This window comes from Hemicordylus capensis, chromosome 2, assembly GCF_027244095.1.
Source record: "Hemicordylus capensis ecotype Gifberg chromosome 2, rHemCap1.1.pri, whole genome shotgun sequence".
NCBI classification, from domain to species: Eukaryota; Metazoa; Chordata; class Lepidosauria; order Squamata; family Cordylidae; genus Hemicordylus; species Hemicordylus capensis.
In genome coordinates this window covers 321,973,698-321,994,613 of record NC_069658.1, presented here as the reverse complement: position 1 = coordinate 321,994,613, position 20,916 = coordinate 321,973,698, and the positions used below count along the sequence as shown (strand labels likewise).

Below are 20,916 nucleotides of genomic sequence, written 5' to 3'. Positions count from 1 at the left end.
GTTTCCATATCCAGAATAGCCCCTATGAAGTTCAGGCATTTTCTTGGCTCCAGATGAGTCTTCTTCCAACTGATGTTGATATCCAAATCCTGCAGAAGTTGCACCATTGTGTGGATTTGGCCGATTAGCTATTCTCTGTTGCTGTTGGTTATAAGCCAATTGTCCAAGTAAGGGTAGACTGTCAGGCTTTGCATCCTCAAATAAGACACGATTATAGCCATTATCTTGGTGAAAACCCGCGAGGTGGTTGATAGTCCGAAGGACAGGACCACATATTGCTACACTGCACTTCTCACAGTGAATCTGAGATATTTTCGGTGATTCTCTTGGATGCCCACATGAATATAGGTGTCCTTCAAATCTAACATTGCTGCCCACTCATCCTGGGCTAGGAAGGGTAGGATTGCCTGCAACGTTGTTTATTCTGAATTTCCGAGTCCAGATAAACTGGTTGAGGCCTGAAAGATTCGCAATAGCCTGGATTCCTCCATCCCACTTTGCTATTTGGAAATAGTGGGAGTAGAACCCCATCAGCCTATTTGTCCACTGCACAGGTACAATTGCCTGCTTCTCTAACAGTACTTGTACCTCTTCTAGGAGTACTGGAGACGCTTTGGTGAATTTCAGGCCTGAGAACAGAGGTGTTGCATTGAATTCTATTGCATACCCTGTTTCCACGATCCTGAATACCCAGCAATCTGATGTTATGTTGTGCCACGCTTGAGCATGGCTTGCCAGCTTGATGGAATTGCTAGCAACTACAGGACTGATGTTTGGGGTCCTGGAAATTGTATGTATGTGCAGTGGACGGACTGTGCAATCAAAAACCTCTGCTTCGCAGAGTCCTTGTTCACTTGGCTGTTTTGAGCCTTGTTTCTTTGGTTGAATCCCTTATTTTTTTGGTAAGATCTCTATGGGTGCTTGAATTCTTTTTTATCTTGGTATTTGTAGGTGCTCTGGCGTGAGAAAGAGCGGTTTCGTGTGCTCCCTGTGTACGCAGAAGATGTTGCCATGAAAGTCTTTGCCGTATACTTTGACTTCTTGAGGGACTCCATCATGGAGTCCATGGTGTTATTAAAGAGGCTTTTCCTGTCAAAAGGAAGTTTTCTACTCGGTCACGCATATCCTGTTGGAGCGTAGTGGATCTGAGCCAGGCATACCTTCACATCACAACAGCTGTTACCATGGCTCTTGATTCAGTCTCCACTAGGTGCTTAAATGCAGTCCGCTGCTGTCTTGTAATGGAGGTTGTTCTCTTATATATCTCTGAAAATTTGTTTTGCAATTCCTGTGGAGTCATGGAGGACGATTCTTGGAAAAGGATGTCCCATAGTAAATTGTTATACCGGGCTATACAGGCTGTGTAGTTCACAATCCTGATGGCTAGGCTGGATGTAGTATAGATCTTGTGTCCGAGCACATCAATCTTTCTTCCTTCTTTATCTGCAGGTGTGGTGTGCCTTCGCCCTCCTCTTGTCATGCTGGCGCAGTCCATTACCAACAAATTTGGCACAGGATGGTGTATCAGGTACGTATTGTCAATTTCCTGTATTCTATACAGGTTTTCCAGTCTTTCAGGTGTAGGAGTAAATGTTATGAGGGCTTCCCAAGCAGTCTTTGCTGCTTATGTTATGACAGGTATCACTGGTAGTGCAACTGGAAGTGATGACCTAGTCCCTGCCATCATATTGTACACTGGGTTTGGCAGGTCAGTCTGGAATTTTAAGGTCCATACCCAGCCATTTCTTTAATGAGGGCATGATATGCTTTCAGTTCCTCAGTTGGAGATGTAGAAAGTCGTGGTGTCACTTCAGAAGGTGGGTCAGAGTCCTCTGTATCTGTAGAGCATTCCCCTAATTCTGGGGATGATGGAGAATCTGGCACCCAAGTATGTTTTGCAGCCACATGTCAGGCTACATTAGGTGTACTGCATGTTATTTGTGGCCAACAAATATTTGTGTTAATTGCATGCCAGGCTACATTATTTGTGTTATTATTTGTGTTATTTGCATGCCAGGCTACATTAGGTGTATTACATGTTATTTGTGGCCAACAAATATTTATGTTATTTGTGACCAACAAATGTGTTGGGTATTTTGCCCCTGAACCATAGCTGGCCTTCCGCCTGTTAACTGCTGTATCTTCCATTGCAGATATTCAACGTAGTCCTCTGGTAGGGTATATTTCCCCCGCCCGGTGAGCTGGTTGCACATCAGGTTGAACCATACTGTGTGGAATTGCAGCTCGATCCATATTTTGTGAATGTGTATTCTGATTGGGTGCTGACCTAGCTATAGGCATTGCAGAAGCTGTGGATGGGCCAGCAAGTGCCTGAGCTGGAGCTAGATTGTGGTGCTGAGAATTGGCTGGCCGTTGAATATCTTTTATTGGTGACATAGTTGGTGTCCTTGGGGATGGCATTATGGCCACAACATCCTCTAGCTCTGCATCTAGTTGAAAACCTTGAAAGGTAGACTCGGTATGCGCATTCGATGACGAGTTTAAGAGTTCCATCAAAGAGTTAACTCTATCCTCCACTTGGTAGAACTAATCTTGGTCTAAATTTTGATCCCTCCTAGTTAGCCCTATGCCTTTAGCACTCGGGGTCGAAGGGGAGTGCTCAGGTGTATGCGCAGGAGGACAACAGAAGGTGTCCCCTTGCTGTAGTTGTGGATATCAGCTTCGGTCCCAAACGTGGTTCTGCTATTACCTCCCTGCCTCGCTCTGAGTCATGCTGCTCAGTGAGAAGCGTGCCTGCAGTAGTGGGGGTGTGCTTCATCTCTGCTCTGACTGTTGATACGGCTGACAGGGTATTGTCTGTATTAGGCAGCACAGCACAGGAAGGCCTCCAAAGCTTACAGGAGCTTTCAGTTCCCCATGTTGAGGTGCTTCCCTGAGCGGTTGTTGGCGATGGCGTGCTATACCATTTTGCTAGCACAGACTCCTCTCGCTCTGAGGGAGTTTGTTGTGCTAGTTTACGTTTTTTGTCCTTGTGCTTGTGCGACTTGGAGGGCAACCCTTTGGACTTCTTAAAATGACCCTCAGATGACCCGGTTTTAGACCGGAGCATTGGTTACTCACCGTGAAGGCTCCTTCTTGCTGCGTGGTCCAAGGTCATCTCACAGATGGTTATCCTCACCCACATGACTCAAAGGCAGGACTATGCAAATTAGTTAGAGTTTAAGTTTGGAAGGAAGAAGCCCCTCCCCAGTTCTTTTAGTACCAGAAGCGACAGGCACAATGATGCGAAGCAAACCCCTGGCAAACTATGTGCAAAAAACAAGTCAAACAAACACGGCCAAAAAGTAACTAGGCCAACGTTACAGTAATCACTTGGCAGAAAATTTACACTAACAGATTTCTGGACGGTAGGAGCTGGCACGAAGGATGGGTCAAGACGCCCTTGGACCCTGCAGCAAGAAGGAGCTTTCACGGTGAGTAACCAATGCTCCATTCTCTGCTGCTCTGGGTCCAAGGGCATCTCACAGATGGGACATACCAAAGCTCTGGGTCCCAAGAGGGAGGATACCAGCTACTACTGTGCAGGGAGCACCTGCTGGAGGACTCTCCTCCCGTACGCTGCCTGTGCAGATGCAAACATATCGAGTTTACTGTGTCTGGTAAAGGTAGAGGAAGCCCACCAGGTTGCCGCTCGGCAGGTGTCCTGTATGGGAGCGGTAATGGGAAAAGCCACTGACGTGGCCGCTGACCTAGCGGAATGGGCAAGAACCACAGTCGGAGCCCTAAGGCCTTGTGATTCATACACCAGAGATATACAAGCCTTAAGCCACCTAGCTATGGTGGCGGGTGTCACTGGCCGACCCATGAATCGAGGAGAAAGGAAACAAAGAGGGACTCAGAGGTTCTAATGTGCTTGGTCCGCCTGATGTAGATTTTGAGACATCTGCGGACATCGAGCTTATGCCACGCCTTTTCCGCTGGGTGAACTGGGTGCAGGCAAAAGGAAGGTAGCACAGCGTCCTGGGACATGTGAAAAGGGGAATGCTGCCTTGGGACGGAAAAGGGTCTGGATTAGCTTAACCAAGTCTTCCGAGGAGATACCAAGGTTTTTGTGTACGGACAGAGCCCTGAGCTCAGACACCCTGCGTGCAGAGGTGATGGCCACTAGGAATGCAAGTTTGAGTGATAGTATCCTCAGGAGAATAGAAGACAATGGCTCGAAGGGGGGGGGGCTGAAGGGCCTGGAGAACGGTATGCAGCTTCCAGGTGGGGAAAAGGTGGACCATCGGCAGGGACAGGAGAGTAGCACTCTGCAGGAAACATCTGAGGTATGGGTGGTGATGACCAGCTCTCTTAGAGGTACCTGCAATGAGACCCACGAGGGAGAAGGCTTGGCGTTTCAGAGTGATCGTCGAGAGACCCTTGTCCAAACCATCTTGTAGGAATTGTAGCAAGTGAGACATGGAGGCGGACCCTCTTGGCATCCCGTGGTGGTCCGACCGGCATAGGAAGGCCCTCCACATAGACTGATATATTCGGTTAGTGGAAGGACATCTGGACCCTAGCATGGTGTTCAAGACAGTGTCAAGTATCCATGGTGCTTCAGGAGGCACTGTTCAGTTTCCAGGCAGCTAGCTTTAACCAGCCTGGATTGGGATGAGAGACCGGGCCTTGTTGCAGGAGATCTGGCGTGACGGGGGGCAGCAGGTGGGGTTCCAAGGCAAGGTTGTAGATTTCTGCAGATCATGGCCTCCGTGGCCAATACGGGGCCACCAGGATGAGTTGGGTTCGAAGGAGCTTGACTCTGCGCAGGACCCTTGCCAGGATGGGGGTGGGAGGAATGCCTAGAGGAGACCCTGGGACCATGGCGCTGAGAGGGCATCCACTGCTCCCACCTGTCGGCAGAGAAATCTCAGGAAGAAGCGTGGCAGCTGCATGTTCGCTGGGGTCGCAAACAGGTCCACCACTGGTAGGCCAAAGTGCTTCACAATGAGGAGAAGGTTTTCGGGTTCGGGCACCATTCCCCTGGTAGGAGGTCCAAGCGGCTCAATCAGTCCGCTATTGTATTCAGGTTGCCCTGGACATGGTGAGCCATCAAGGATTCCACACGGCATTCTGCACAGAGGAACAGTAGTGTTGTCTCTGCCTGGAGGGGCCCGGACCTGGTACCCCCTTGACAATTTACGTGAGCCTTCACCGTGGTGTTGTCCGTGTGGATACGTACGTGGCGATGTAGCAGAGAGGTCATGAATTCCCGTAGGGCTAGATGGATGGCCCCGAGTTCTAGCTAGTTTATGCTGTGTTGGCGTTCCTCTGCCGACCACCTGCCCTGGGCTGACCGATGCTGAGAGTGTGCTCCCCATCCCCTCTTGCTGGCCTCCGTGATCACGATGATCCTGGGGGGATTGAAAAACTCCCCCCTGAAAGATGTGGGGGGGGGTGAGCCACTACCTTAGGGGGTGTCGAACTTCTTGGGGCATAGCTACCCGTCAGTTGGACTTAATTGCTATGCCCATCTGAAAGGGAAGGAGGAACCATTGCAGAGGCCTCTGATGGAAACACTCCCAGGGCACGGACTGTAGGCCTGCCACCATCAGACCCAGAAATCTGGACAGGTCCATGAGAGGTGCTAAGTTGGATTTCATCACCTTTCGTACCTCTGACTCCAGGGTATGTCTTTGGTCCCAGGGCAGGAAGAGATTTTCCAGCTGGGTGTCTATCAGCACTCCTAGATGGAGGATCTGGTATGCTGGGAGGAGTTTGGCCGCTTCCACAAACTGTTTAGGGGTGGAAGGGTTATGCTAGACTGCTTAGAACCTGGGAGGACTAGTGCACTTGTGTACCCACTGGCAGGGCCTCCTGAGAGTTTGCAGGGCTGGGCTCAAAGCATGTATGGTTTGGTAAGTGGGGCCAGATCCGCCGCCTGGAAGTCTCTGGGGAGCCTAAGGTGAGACTGCCGCTTGGGCATCAGGCCATTCTCCCTCAGACCTAGGTGGTCTAGGTCCTCCTGGCCCATTGGTTCAGTTGGTGACTGGGGGTCCCCAATGGAGCTAGAAGGCAGTTGGAGGGGAAGGGCCTTGTAGGTTGCTGTGGCCAAGTTCCCCATACCACTATGAGGGGTAACCTTGGGGTTCTTGGGGACCCATGACCAGACATAACAACCCTACCTCACAGGGTTGTTGTGAGGACAACAACGACCATGTACACTGCTCTAAGCTCCTCGGAGAAGAGCAGAACATGAGTGTTGAACATAACTAATAAAATAAAATAAATCACAGAGGAGTGAACACTGAGCTCCCTCCGACTAAATCTGGAAACAACACTGTGAGAGAAGGGAGAGGCCCGCCTGGTCCAACTTTCCTTTAATTCATTTATTCATTGTTTTCTTTTCCTATTCCCTTTTTATTTTATCTTATCTATTTATTTTAAATATCACTGTATCGGGCTCACCACCTCCTGCTGGGCTGTGCCCTAGTGGGTGCGGGGTCCAACGCCATGCCCTCTACTGCTCCTGCCGCTTTTGTTGAGACCTTCGTGGAGGTTTTTGTTGCGTGGACGCCAGTGCTGGCAGGCCCAGGTTTTTCTGGCCTATAGGGGGCCCTGGATGCGCAGGCTTTTCTGGTGCGTCTGAGAGCGGCAGGAGAGCACTGGGGAACGCGGAGGCGGGAGCTCAGCCTGGTCCACTTCCCCGCTTGTAGGCTGAGGCCCTGCCTGTGCTGGAATGCCGCCCAACAGCTGATAGGTGGCGTTCCGCTGCTCTGGGAGTTCCGTGGGGTGCAGCAAGCACACCTGCGACTGCAGGCTCTTTGGAGGGGTCACGGGCGGCAGTGGAGCATGAGGGCCAGCCAAAAAAAGACCCCCTCAGTACATGTATGTCTGGGGGGTTTTGCCATCCAATGCTGCAGCCCAGCTAGGTGGAGGGAAAAGGCAGGAAAACAACAAAGAGGAGCTGAATGGAAAACGAAAGTAAAAGCAGCAGAGCTGTAGTTCTGAGGAGCTGCCTGGAGCCTTGCAGGACAAAAAACTGGGGAGGGGCTTCCTCCTCCTGAACTTAAACTCTAACTAATTTGCATAGTCCTGCCTTGGAGTCATGTGGGTGAGGATAACCATCTGTGAGACACCCTTGGACCCAGAGCAGCAGAGAATGCCTGTGCTTGGCAGATCCCCGGTCAGCCGGCTTCGAGGTCAAAATCGAGGCTCCTGCTGATGTCGAAGGCAAGCTCGGGCACAGCATGGGCGGGCACAATGCCTCATCGCATAAGGCAGCTCTGAGGTGTAGGGCTCTGTTCTTTAGTGTTTGCCTTTAAAACACACACAGATTTCAAAAGTTGTGGTATTATGCCCTTCTCCCAAGCATAAAAGGCAGGCATCATGGTGGTCTGTAGTCGGGAGCTTCGCCTGACATTTCATACAGTGTTTAAAGGTTGTTTTTGCCTCCATTACTAAGGCTTTAAAGCCTGGTTTTGGCTTTCCTTTTCGCTCAGACCAAGCAGCCTGATCGCTCAGTCAAACAATACTTATTTCTTTCAATGTCAAATGCTACTCATTTCTTTCAATGTCACAGTGAAAGCAGCAATATTTGGTGAGATGTTTTGTTTCCTATTGAGAAAGATAATTTGTCTCTAAAGACCCGAGGAGCCTAGTCAAGGTCTGAGCACTCTGGTGGTCAAAATGAAACTGACTAGCAGATGCCCAACCACCACATATAAACAGAAGCAAGGCACAAGCAGGCAGTTGGGAGAGCGCGAGGAGCTACCTAATCAGGCCGAGAGGTTCCTGCACAGGCGCAGAACCCATTTTTTCTAATGATCCAATGGATCATGATCCAGATCTTGTTGCTTTTCATCCAGTATCAGTCATGGCCTGGACCACAAGCAACAGCATGACTCAGATCCCAAGGGGGAACATCCAGAAAATCCCCAGCACCAACTCCAGCTGCTGAAGTGCAGGACCCAGACTCCAGCAGCCAAGGAGGAGCTCTGGGAACCAAAACAAACATGGACCCTTAGAGATGGTCCACATTGAGCTGGATTCACATGAGGGGGCAGAGCTGGACATACCAGGAATTTCTCATCTTTCAGTACCTGCTCACCAACACAAGGGATACATCAGGCAAAAGGTGGCTGAGGGATAGGGAAATGCTTGGCTCCAGACTTGGGCTGCCCCCTGAGGATCTATAGCCCCTTTAAGGATCTACACTCTGCAACAGAGGGGTGGAACCTGTGGAAAACATGGTAGTAAGGGCCAAGAGTCTCTCAGATCAACTTGCTGCCTTGGAACTCTCCAAGGTCCTGAAGACTTGCCTTCCCTAATTAGCACCTTCCCTTGGGGAGCAGAAAAACAGTATAAAGCATCACAGTCCACTCTCCACAGTACTGGTTGATTAGCATTCAGGAACATCTGGGCTCTGGGCTCAGTTCTACCACTGACCTGTTGTCAGTAATGAACAATTCATTATCTCTCTACACACTTCCTTGCCTATTTATCAACTGTGGGGCAGAGACTCTGTCTCCTTATAGGTACATAGTGTCTTGCAGATTGGATGCCTGACTTGCTTTATGACACATCAGCTGTGGCAGCAGCCTGGCAGACAACTGATACCCCTAAGAAATTTTCAAATCCCTGTGAGTGTTATATATTTGCACAGAAATAGGCAGCCTAACAATCTCACACTGTGCAGCCAATGAATTCATGAAAAACAAGGCAAAAGAAAGGCCTCAAGTTTACTGCAGGGGAAGGGGGGATGGGACAAAAAGGTCAGAAACTACAATGTTGTCTTAATCCCAGGCCTGGGGGCTGGTACCACCACAGCTTCTGCATCTGAATAAGGCAGTTCAGTGGACATCTACTCTGGCTGCCTGAAGAGATTTGCTGAAGCCTTCTGATGTGTAAATAAAGCCCAGAGGCAGAAAATATGGTAACTGAAGCCAAAGGTCTTGCTCTGACTGCAGGGAAAATGCCTTGTGCTTACTTGTCATTGAAGTCATCTTGAGTCAAATTGTAAAGGAATTCCTCCATGACTTCATATTCTTCCATGACCTTACTTATCAACTCCTACATAGTGACAGATAGAGGGGGATTGAGACAGACAGGCACACTTTACATACATGATCACATTTTCATTTTATTGGTAAAAATTTTATAATGGTACAAAAGTTCTGCATATCAGTGAAATGTTTGAGTTTGGTGGGATTCTGCTACAGTGAGAGAGGGAGTAAGAATACACCTATCATAGTTGTTGGATGCAATAACACAAGTTACTCAGAAGAACAGGGAAGCCTTGAGAAACCTTGGCTTGGGCTTGAGATTTCACAAGGTTCTTAAGGCTTGCTAGGTCCTATGAACTATTGCACTCCCACAATACATTGTACTAGTAGTGTCAAACAGTAACAACTCCACCAACACCTGCATGGTCACACCAACTTGATAAAAAACAGATATGAGTAGGGAATCAAGATCAATACCTTTACTGCTAGAAAACATTAATATTTATGAATATGCCAATATTCAGCCTCCACAAATAAATACTGAATTAGCAGCTTTGAATAATAAAAGAAGGGATAAGCAATTCCAATACAGACAACATTTTAGCTACTTTTTGCTGTTACCCGCAAAACCCATCCTTAGAGATCTGCATGCTCTGTACTTGAATCCATGAACAGAATTGATCATTAGACAGCTGTCAGCCCAATTAAGAGACACAATGTTTGTTCATACATGCATCCACACACTACAATGCAGATGCTTGGAAGAAGTCTTGGCAAAATTTTACATAATAGCTTAATTGATTTGGCAGGCATAATATGCACGAATAGCACACATTTGTTTCAACAATCTACATCAACTCACTTAAAAATAACGGAATAGGGAATAGACAACATATGTACAGTGTGTCATTTAAATAATACCTTCCTATTCTGCCTGATGAACTCCTGTGTACGTGAGAGCTTGCAAACTCTTTCACTAACATAAGAGGATTCAATTAAATGAGTTTGCACTTCCTGTTCTAGATAATATGCAGCACTAGCTATTTTTGTTATCTACCCATTATACAGTGATTTGATCCTACCTCTTTGGCCACATGGATCTTACCTCCTGTGCTTTCTGCTTTTCAGGGATTCCTTTCATCCACTCCCGCAGCTCAGCCAGCTCCTCAATACTGTTGGGTTTTTCATAAATTTTCCGACTGATGGCTTTGAAGGCTTCACAGATCTGTAGAGAAAATGTAATGAATCTGCAAATGCTGAGGATGAAATGAATAGTAGGTATATTTAGTTAACCAAGTCAAAAGTAAAAGAGCGATATTCCTATGAGACCACTGTACCCAAACACCCCTGAAATACAGGCTGAACTACACATTATGGGGAACATGGCTGCTGTCCAGTACAGCACCCCCAAGCACCTCCTCCTTGCATCCCCACAGGAACATTTAGTTAAAGAAGATGTATTCCATATCACTGTGCTCAACATCCCCCTCTCCACAGAGAAACTCTGGCCATAACAAGATCACATGGTGTGTCTTCTTCAGCCAAATGTTTCTCTGGAGAAGTAGAAAGGAAGCACTGGGCAGGGCAGCCAAGCATTCCACATGATGTGGACTTTGGGCCTCAAGATCTGAACGTCTGACTTCAGCAAGCTAACTGTGACTATCAGAAGAAGACAGTGAATTATAAGGAATAATAATAATAATAATAATAATAATAATAATAATAATAATAATAGAATTGTTCTGCACATAATAACAATAATAGAATTGTTTTATAGAGAAATGTACTTAGGAGATTGCAACAAATGAGCCATCAATATTTCTAGCTGATGCTTTGTGCACTGGATCTGCCCCTGTTGCGCAGAATCGCTTGAATTAATTGGCTATTTATATCTCCTATCAAAATCATCCTCAAATGTATGTCAGAGGTGAAAGATCCACGGCCTGGCCCACAAGACCTGGCTCAGGCCCACAGCCTTGCTGCTCCCGTCCCATTTTAATAGTTAACCCTTTTCATGCTCTTTAAAGCAAACCAAAATGTGCTTCTATTTTCTGAAGCCATTATTCACCAGGACATTCTTCCTATAGCTAGTAAGTTTGGCCCACAGTACTTGTTTTATTTTCAGATTCCACCTGTCCTCCTTGCAATTGCTTCTTACAGTGGCTTTGCCACCATATGACACTGGGGAGATGGATTTTACTGTGCATTAGTATCTCACCCCTTAACCTTCATTTTTTGTTTCTTTTAAGCGGCTTTGCTGCAGTACATTTAAAAAAATGTTTTTAAAAAGAAGGGTTTTTTTAAAGAGGCGTAACCAAAGCTTCTGGGCATTATGGAGGGAGCAGCAAAAGCATGGTGTGTGACCCTTGTTCCCAGTGGCAACCCAGCTGCCACTTTTAGAGGAGACTACCCAGCTCCTACTCCTGGGCCATCACCATCACCTCCTCCACTGAGCCCAGCAGCTGGGTTGCTACTGGTCACAAGACCCATCCATTACCCCCTCCACCATGCTCAACAGGTGGTTTGCTGTTGGGCATGAGGGCTGCCTGCAGTGCTACCCCCTCCATCAACTTCCACCATATTCAACTGCTGGTTGCCACTGGGTGTGAAGTAGGGATGTGAGAACTGGTTTGGTGGTTCAGTTCAGGGGTTTGGAGTCAAACCGACCCCCCACACCCCGGTTCTGTCTGGACCGGAACCGAACCCCCGTGCCAGTTCGTGCATTTTTTTTAAAAAAAGTTATTACCTCTAGCCCCTTCGGAGGGCTTCCTAAAGGCTGCAGGGTGGGGGGTCCGGGAAGGTTCCACCTCCCCCCACTGGCCTAATTTATCCGTGGCCCATAAAACCTTCCTTTTTGGCCCGTTTGGGCCTCTATAATTCAGCCCGGTGGCCATTTTGCCTGCCGCCACACATTCGTAAATGCCCTCTGTGAGGCCTGGCATGGCCCAGGGCCTCGCAGAGGTCATTTGAGCATGCACGGCGTCATATTTTTTATTTTAAAAATGGCCGCTGTGCATGCACAAATGACCTCTGCGAGGCCCTGGGCCATGCCAGGGCCTCACATGGCAGTGGCAGGCAAAATGGCCACTGCACCAAATTACAGAGGCCCAAATTACAGAGGCCCAAAATTACAGAGGCCACTGCACCAAATTACAGAGGCCCAAAAAGGAAGTTTTTACGTGCCGCGGCAGTGATAAACGAGGCTGGCAGGGGGAGGGGGAACCTTCACGGACTGCCCCCCCCCCCGTGGCCTTTAGGAAGAGGTAATAATTTAAAATATATATATAGAAAGAAAAAATTCGTGAACCCACCTGGACCGGACCGAATGGGCGGGGGCAGACTGAACTGGTCTGGTCAGGTTCGAGTGCACTTCACACTCAAACCAAACCAGGCCAGCCGGTTCCATGCACACCCCTAGCGTGAAGGCCACACACCAACCCTCCACCATGCCCAGCAGCTGGGTTATCACTGGGCATGAAGGCTGCCCCCCGTGTTCAATAGCTGGGCTTCCATTGGGAACAAGGGTTACACACCACCCCTTCGCTGCCCCTTCCAAAAGGTCCAGCATCTAGGTTGCTGCTGCGCATGAGGAGCACTTGCTGCCCTCTTTGTTGTACCCATCATCTGAGCTGTCGTTGGCTGCAAGAGCCATCTGCCACCCCTCCACCGAGCCCAGCAGCTCATCTGCATCTGAGTGCAAGGGTTGTCTGCTGCCCCCTCCACCACTGTGTTGCTGGTGGGTGTGATGGCCACCTGCCACCCCTCCACTAAGCCCAGGAGCCGTGTTGCCATCGGGCATAAGGACCTTCTGCTGCCACCCCCTTCACCATGCCTGTCAACTGCATTGCTGCTGGGCACAAGAGCCACCTGCTGCCCCTCCATGATGCTCAGCAGCTGTGCTGCCACTAGATGTGATGGCTGCCCACCACCCCTTCACCATGCTCAACTTCTTGATTGTTGCTGGTAGGAGAGCTGCCCGTTGCATCTTCCACAATGCCCAACAGCTGGGTTGCTGCTAGCACAAGGCCTGTCTGCTACCGCTCCCCATGCCCAGTAACTGCATTGCTTCTGGGTGCCAAAGCTGCCTGTGGCCACCTCCACCAAGCCTGGGTCGCCCACTGGCCTTACTGACCCCAGCAGCTGGGTTGCTGCTGGGCACAAGCACAAGCTGCTGGGCTCAAGGGGGGCTGCCTGCCACCCTGTCTCCTGTTCCCATCAGCTGGGTTGCTGCTGGGTGCAATAGCACAGGGTGCAAGCAGCTAATAGATATGGGGCTCCCAGCCAAACAATGGGGCTTGTGCCATTTGGCTCAATGCTAAAACCCTGATGGAAAGTGCTGTTCTGACTGCACCTATATTTTTTGTAGCTGCCATGTAACTGGGAATTTCTATAAGTGGCTACAAAATTACTTCTCTGGTTTCTCCTCCATAGTATGAGTACCAAGTATGAAACTCACATCTTCCACTTGGATGTGTAAGTTCTTGGCCAGTATGTCCAGCATAGAGGTGGCCAAAGCTTTGCACTTCTTGGAGAGGTTTTGTCTTACAGCTTCAACACTGAGATAGAAGGGACCAATGACCACATAGCTTGGCAAACTGTTGTCCAGCATCTCCTTTTCTGCCAAATGCTTGTTTACGATCTCTCTCACTTCTTGAGCAGGGGGACATTGGATTTCATATCCCCTAGAAATATACAGAAATTCTATTAAAGGAAGACTCAGTCCAACAGCATAGCTATGGATTTGCACATTGCTCCAGAAGGAATTCACATTTGTACAGATATTCATAAGTAGTGAGAGCAACAAAAACAATTTACAAACAGCATGCAACAGCTCCTTTCTAGTGAAAGGCTTTGAGGCCATTCAGCAGATCTGCACTTGCAGCTTGGATACCATTCAAAAGCACTCAGTTCTCGGGTGTCCTTCAGAAATCCATGGTGTATTGTCATAGATGAGAGGGTATGCAGCCAGACCCTATGTATGTTTACTCAGAAATGAATTCTAGTGAAACCAATGGAACTTACTTCCAGGTAAGTGAACATAGGAGCAGACTGTAGCTATAATTGACACGCAACCTCAACATTGCAATTCCAATCACTGATCAGACTTGTCAGCTTCTCCGTGACATCAGAGCAACTAAGGTAGCCAGAGAGCCCATGAAAGTCACAGTGACATGAAAGCAGATCAGCCAGTGACATCATATGAAGCAGGAAAAGGGAGGCCAGAGGCAGGAAGAGATATAGCAAAAAGTGCAAAAGGAAGAGTGGAGTGCAGGACTCTCAGAAAAGTGTATCAAGAGTGCTTAAAGCCTGTCATACTCACAAGACCTATTGCTAGTCAAAACTGAACATCAGCCCCACCCTTTGATGTCACAAGGAAAGGCTGTGAGGACTGGGGTATCACCTATGGAGGTTGTGGCCCAAAAGCTCCAAGTATAGAAGTTCAGGGCAGACATGTTCCCCACAAATGAAACAGAAACCATACCACAATGTAGAAAGTACAGCACTCAGATTTGTTAAACCCAGATCACACTTAACTCTTTGCTTCTAATTGCTTCTGCAAAATTTTCAGCTGCTAAGCTAATATGAAGGAACACAGGACCAATGTTCCAAGCTCCTGACTAGGGATGTGCACGGAACTGCAATGGGGAGGCTTGAAGGCGGTGAGGTGCTGCTTTAAGAGTGGGGGAGGGTGCACTTACCCCTCCTGCCGCTTTCTCCCCACTGGCGTCCGTCTTTTGGAAAGCCCATCAGGGCAGCAGCATACCTCCCTGCCACCCCGTTGCCCTCATCTTCCAGATATGACCAGAAGTCGCCAACATGCCTGTGCGTGGGTCATGCTGGGGAGACCCTTGAGGCTGGGAGGCTTGACGCTGCAGCGTCTCACAACCAGAAAACCCAGGTTAGAGGAGCTCTGGCTCGGCTAACCTGGGTTAAGGGGAGGGGTGTTTAGGTGGGCTAGCTGCCAGAGAACCACCGGGCTCACCCGCGAGCCCAGTGGTTCTCACAACCGCATGAAAGCGGGCTGGGCTGCATTAGCCTGCTTTCACGTGGTCGTGTGAATAGCTTCATTATTTTCCCCAGGCAGCCATTTCAAAGCATAGCACATAAATGTAACAGTACACAAAATGGAATACTAAATCTCCATCCTTCCCAACGGCAAATAAAATACCTGTAATGTGTGGAGCAACCTTTAACAATCCCTTGCATTGTTTACGGATCTTCTCTTTCAGATCTACTCACACATTTCTTCAGCCCAAAGTGCTAGATGGGAAGGCCTTTCCTTCCTTTTGTGGTCCTATCTTGTATCACAACAAGATATCTTGCATCACAATAAAGATAGGCCCTTTAGAGGCCCTATCTTGCATCACAACAGATTCAGCTTCTTTACTGCAATAATCACCAAAATATTACATAATCATGTAAGATCATGTAAAGTCTTACATAATCATATCTTGCAAATCATCTTTATACAGTATCTTCTTTTGCATACTCTGATTTCCTGCTTGCACTCCACAGGCTCTTTAATTCTCTTATTTCTCTTTCCCTTTCATCTGTATTTTAATGTTTATAGGCAATTTCCTTATAATCCTCTTCCACCTCTTTACCTTAAAATTTTTTCCTGTTCTATAAAACTTTGCTCTCACCATCCAGGAATTGAGCTTTCAAGTCAGTTCTTCCAAACACTCATGATGCCTCACAATCAATCTCTCTTTGTGCTCTCTGCTTTCAGGACTTACTTTATGGTTTATTTTGTTCTATCTTTGACAGTAAATGTTGGAAGATGACTATTCCTCTCTGCAAGTTCATAGAGTATTACCTATTATTTGTGATAATTGTGATATAATCATTTGTGATAATTATATTTTAATGTAAACTGCTTTGAGCCACTTTTGGAAAGGCGGTACAGAAATAAAATAAACAATTGTGACTTTCTTGTTGATCTCTGTGTTGTCAGGTGAGCTTGTGATGGAATACTAATAGCTCAGTTGAGCACACGGCAACCACTAAACACAAACAGAGCCACCTTATGTTCAAATGTAAAGTAGCCAGCATGTAGTCAGGAAGAGTAGGGATGTGCATGGTCCTTAATGGACCTCCGAACCAGCTCAAAGAACCGGCAGTTCTGCCAGTTTGACAGCAGCAGGGGTGCCACTTTAAGAGCAGGGAAGGGTGCACTTACCCCTCCCACCGCTTCCCCCTGCCGGCGTCCATCTTTTGGAAAGCCCATTGGGGTGGCAGCATACCTCCCTGCCGCCCCGATGCCCCCATATGACCAGAAGTTGCCCACGCACCTGCTAAGCCTGCTCTCCCCACACTAACCCTCCCAGTGCTTCACAGTAATTGTGTGAAGCACCTCAAAGGGTTGTTGTTGGTGGTCAGTTACAGAGTAACATATAGCTGAAAATATTATTTAGAAGCAGGTCAAAAGTTTGCCTTAGGAGATGAGTTACCTCCTGAAGTCAGAAGGTTGGCTTGGGAGATGAGTCAACTTCTGAAGTTAAAAATGTAGTCTTAAATGCAAGAAGTTAACTCAGGTATACAGAGTCTGTCCTCTTGATTTGGCTAATTTGGAGAGAGTGGGGTGTGTGTGTAGTTTTAGTTATAAAAAGTTATATATTTTCGTTATATATAAGAGTTTTTTATCCTACTTTTTAGTAGGCTTCTAAGATCATCCAGCATTCCGTGTGTGTGTGTGTGTCTGTTCCTCACTATCAACTTCACAAGGCCTGGATCAATATGAACCAAATTGGGTACAGTTGTAGGGACACATAGGGACACCTCAATGGCATACTTTGTGATTATGTCATCCACCCCAATTCAAGATGGCAGATACATAAACATTTGAGGTGCAAGTGGGCTAATTTGTGAACTGCCTAACCAATTTGAGCCAAATTTACAACAGCTGTAGGGAAACATAAGGATACCCCAACTGTGTAGTGATGATGTCATCCACCCCAATTCAACATGGCAGATGCATGAATGTTTGAGACTCAAGTGGGCTAACTTGTGGACTGTCTAACCTATTTGAGCCAAATTAGGTACAGCTGTAGTGAATGATACACAGGGACACCTCAACGGCATAATTTATAATGATGTCGTCCACCCCAATTCAAGATGGTGGATGCATAAACGTTTGAGGTGCAAGTGGGCTAATTTGTGAACTACCTAATCAATTTGAATCAAATTTGCTACAGCTGTAGGGACACAGAGATGCCCCAATGGCATAAGTTGTGATGATGTCATCGACCCCAATCCAAAATGGTGGATGTGTGAACTTTTGAAAGGCAAATGGGCCAATTTGTGGACTGCCTGATTTGAACCAATTTGATTTGAACCAAATTAGGTACATTTGTAGTGACACACAGTCTGTGATGATTTCATCCACCCTGATTCAAAATGGTAGACACGTAAACATTTCAGGTGCACATGGGCTAACTCGTGGGCCATCTAACGGATTTGAACCAAATTTAGTTCAGTTGTAAAGTGTGCTGTCAAGTCGGTTTCGATTTCTGGTGACCACAGAGCCCTGTGGTTGTCTTTGGTAGAATACAGGAGTGGTTTACCATCACCTCCTCCTGCACAGTATAAGATTATGCCTTTCAGCATCTTCCTATATCACTGCTGCCCGATATAAGTGTTTCCCATAGTCTGGGAAATACACCAGTGAGGATTCGAACCAGCAATCTCTGGCTTGATAATCAAGCCATTTGCCCACTGTGCCATTAAGTGACTTCAGTCCAGTTGTTCAGTTGTAGGGATAGAGAAAGGAAAATAGATGGATTAGTTCTTGCTAGTTAGAATTGGAGGGAGCATACAAGAAGGATTTAGAAGGTAGAAATAGTGGAACTGTCAGAAAAAAGCTGGCTGAGAAAGCTGTTGCAGAAACTGAGAAACTGGTGAGACATTAGGGCACAGTTTACACATGATAAATGGATGTGTTTATCCTACCTTGTTTTATAGCCTTTGCTTTAAACAATCATAAAACTATTTCTAAGAATCTAAATTGGAGTGGTTTGTTTTTCGTTTTTCTTTATATAAAGACATTACTTTGTTCTAGATCTCTGTGGTCTCTGAGTTTTGTTACCCATATGTATTTGTCACACCACTCTGAGTTATTGTTGGGGCTCAGAGATAACTGTGGTCTGTTTGGAGAAGGCAATCAGGGAATAAAGACTTCCACTTGATGGCAGTGGTAAAGTCCAAACGGTAGGAGAACCAAGAGGTTGATTGGTTTGTCTTCCCCATTAATTGAGGCTGGTTACTACCAGGCTGTGATAGGTGTACACCCAAAAATTTTAAGTGTACACCTAAACATGTAAAATGTGCATGTGGCAGAGTCATTGATATAATCTGTCTAGATAAAAGGAAGTCCTTTCCCCATACTACATTACAGTACTTGGTTCTGGTGCTCCGTAATACACTTCTGGGGAAAGAGGGCACAAGTCCCTTGTGGGCCCAATGAAGTAAAGATAGCAATAAAAGAGCTATGGAGAGGAATGTTGAAATCAGCATGCTTCTAGCATCTCTGTAATAGCCTTCTTCACTGAGAGTTCTAAAAGGCAGGAACTGCCAACACACTCAATTTGATGAGACCTACAAGAGTGGAAACTCTGAAATTAAAATGTTTTAGAATGCTTTCATTGTCCAATCTTACTAAATAAACTGATTTATTTAGGACATTTTGTTGAAAAGTTGTGCGTAAATATTCTAAATAATAAATAAATACATACATACATACATACATACATACATACATAAACTTGGTCTTTGAAATCATGTATCATACTTGTCAGAGAGCTGAGATTACTTGCAGTTCCTTTTGAGTGCAAATTCAATGGCAAAGCCAGATCTGTTGCTATCTAATCAGTAAAAACATTCTGTTGCACATGGTATCAGCCTGAATAACCATGTAGAAAATGAGGGATTAAGCCAACACATTAAACCACTAACTGAAATTCTTTTTCTGTCAATGGAAATGTTCCTCCTGGGACAAATAGCAACATCAAGGTGTCCCAATCATTGGGACCATAACATGGGCAAAGCCCTCTTCTCTCCATGCCATGGTTCCAATACAAATAAGGACCTTCTACAGATGCTATGAAGAAGAAGAAGAAGAAGAAGAAGAAGAAGAAGAAGAAGAAGAAGAAGAAGAAGAAGAAGAAGAAGCCACCCCATTACAAAGCACGTGTTAAATTTCACATTTAGTTTGGTTCTAAACACAGAGCTGTAGATACATTAATCGACCCATCCAGTTTTTAGAGGAGCCTCTTATTCCAGTCCCTGTTCTTCTTTTTAAAGGTTACTTACTTTAGTAGGCTGTGGATATCACGGTTATTCAGTTCTAAGTATTTTTTATAATTCTTGGCATATGCCTGGAGTGGGATTAGTGCCTTACGGATGCATGTGCAGATAGTATTGCGCAGTTCTTCCACAGCTGGCTCATGCAGGCCCACGGACTCCAATAACGGTATGCCACAGATGAACATGTTTTCAAGCACATACTGAAAGAAAGCCAAAAGAACAGCCACTCAACAGAAGCAGAACTGCAGTCTGCAGGGGCGTAGAGTGGGCCCTGAGACAAGTTTAGAGTGGGCCCAGAGACAAGATTTTGAAATGCCCCCCCTCCCCCCTGAAGTAAATGTTATATATGTATAATGCAAGTCATTTAAGGGTACTAGAGAAAGACATGCTGTTCTGGTAGCTCCAGGTCTTAACACTCACATCAATTTCGGAGGATGAATACAACTGAAGGAAGCCCGGGCGGGTGCATGGCTGGGGGAGTCAGTCATGTGACTTGCTTCTGGGGGGGGGCCAAGGCAGTGGGCCCCCAGACAACTGTCTCCCCTTGCCCTATTATAGTTATGCCCCTGGCAGTCTGGTTCCATTGTCTCTATCAAGGCAGTTGTACAGGATGAAAATCCATTTACTAGCATAGATACCAACAGTGTTCCACCTTTGCACCAAATACCTTAGCAGAAACTTATATATCCAAAGGAACAAGAGCCCTAATCATAGACAGGTAGTGCTACATATAGTTACCAGGGCCTAACTCTAGGTTTCAGGGAGACCTTGGCAAACTGCCTTTGATGAACCCTTACTACATGGGTGGGCCCTGAGAGAGTTGTTCTTGCACCACTGCAGAAAGGTTAATGGCACAGATGTGGTCTCGGGGATCAGCAGTGAGCCCATATGAGGATCCTGGTACCAAGAGCTGCACAACAATGATAAACCCTGATGCCAGCCTGCCCAACATTGCCAACCTCTTACACCAGGGTTTTTCCAGTATAAACTATGAATGCCACAAATGTTTGCGGGGGCCAAAATACAAAGATCTGCCTATAATATATGGAGCCACAGTTAAAACCCTTGGTCTTGTGATCAAATATTGCCTCATTTGTACTGCGGCTGATCTCTGTTAGCTACATATTGTTGCAAAGCTCCTATCCCAACTTCTGGGAGCTAGTCAGGCACCATGGCCTGATGTGACCTTTTGGCCTACAAATACAGCAAGAGGTACAACTAATAGTCTCCTATCTTCATGAGATCATGTGGTGCCCTCCATTGCAGCTTCTCCAAACAATGCTTTAAGAGGGAATTTAAAGGAGGCACATCATGAAAGAAAGTTCCTGATGGGGAAAGGATCCCAATCCCCATGTAACCAAAATCTAGGACAGCACATTTCAAAAACCACAGACAAGCAATCTTCAGGTCATCTTGAAGCTCATTTTAGCAACGTTTAGTTTTAAAAGAGCCTTCTTTATATCAATAGTCAGATAACAGACATCTCAACTTTGCTATAAAAAGGCTTTCTTTTTTACATTTGCAACAAACCATTTTATAAAGCAGTTATTCGATTAAATATTCTAGACATATTTCATATATTGCCACTACTTCAGTGTCAGTAGTAATAGCTTCAAGGATTTCAAATTACAGCATTACTGCCACCACTTCTCATCAGAATTTGGCA

At 46.5% G+C, this 20,916-nt stretch overlaps 1 protein-coding gene across 2 annotated transcripts in view; it reads right to left on the bottom strand.

The window, feature by feature from the left end:
* The window catches only part of DNAH1 (dynein axonemal heavy chain 1), a 280,454-nt gene that overhangs the window by 185,613 nt on the left and 73,925 nt on the right, over positions 1-20,916 (bottom strand). For both annotated transcript variants that reach the window (XM_053298325.1, XM_053298327.1), the window contains 4 exons: positions 19,257-19,450; positions 13,405-13,630; positions 10,054-10,173; positions 8,933-9,015 (listed from right to left, as the gene is read on the bottom strand). In XM_053298325.1, the coding sequence (XP_053154300.1) occupies positions 8,933-9,015; positions 10,054-10,173; positions 13,405-13,630; positions 19,257-19,450 (623 nt within the window). The remainder of the gene's footprint in view (positions 1-8,932; positions 9,016-10,053; positions 10,174-13,404; positions 13,631-19,256; positions 19,451-20,916) is intronic.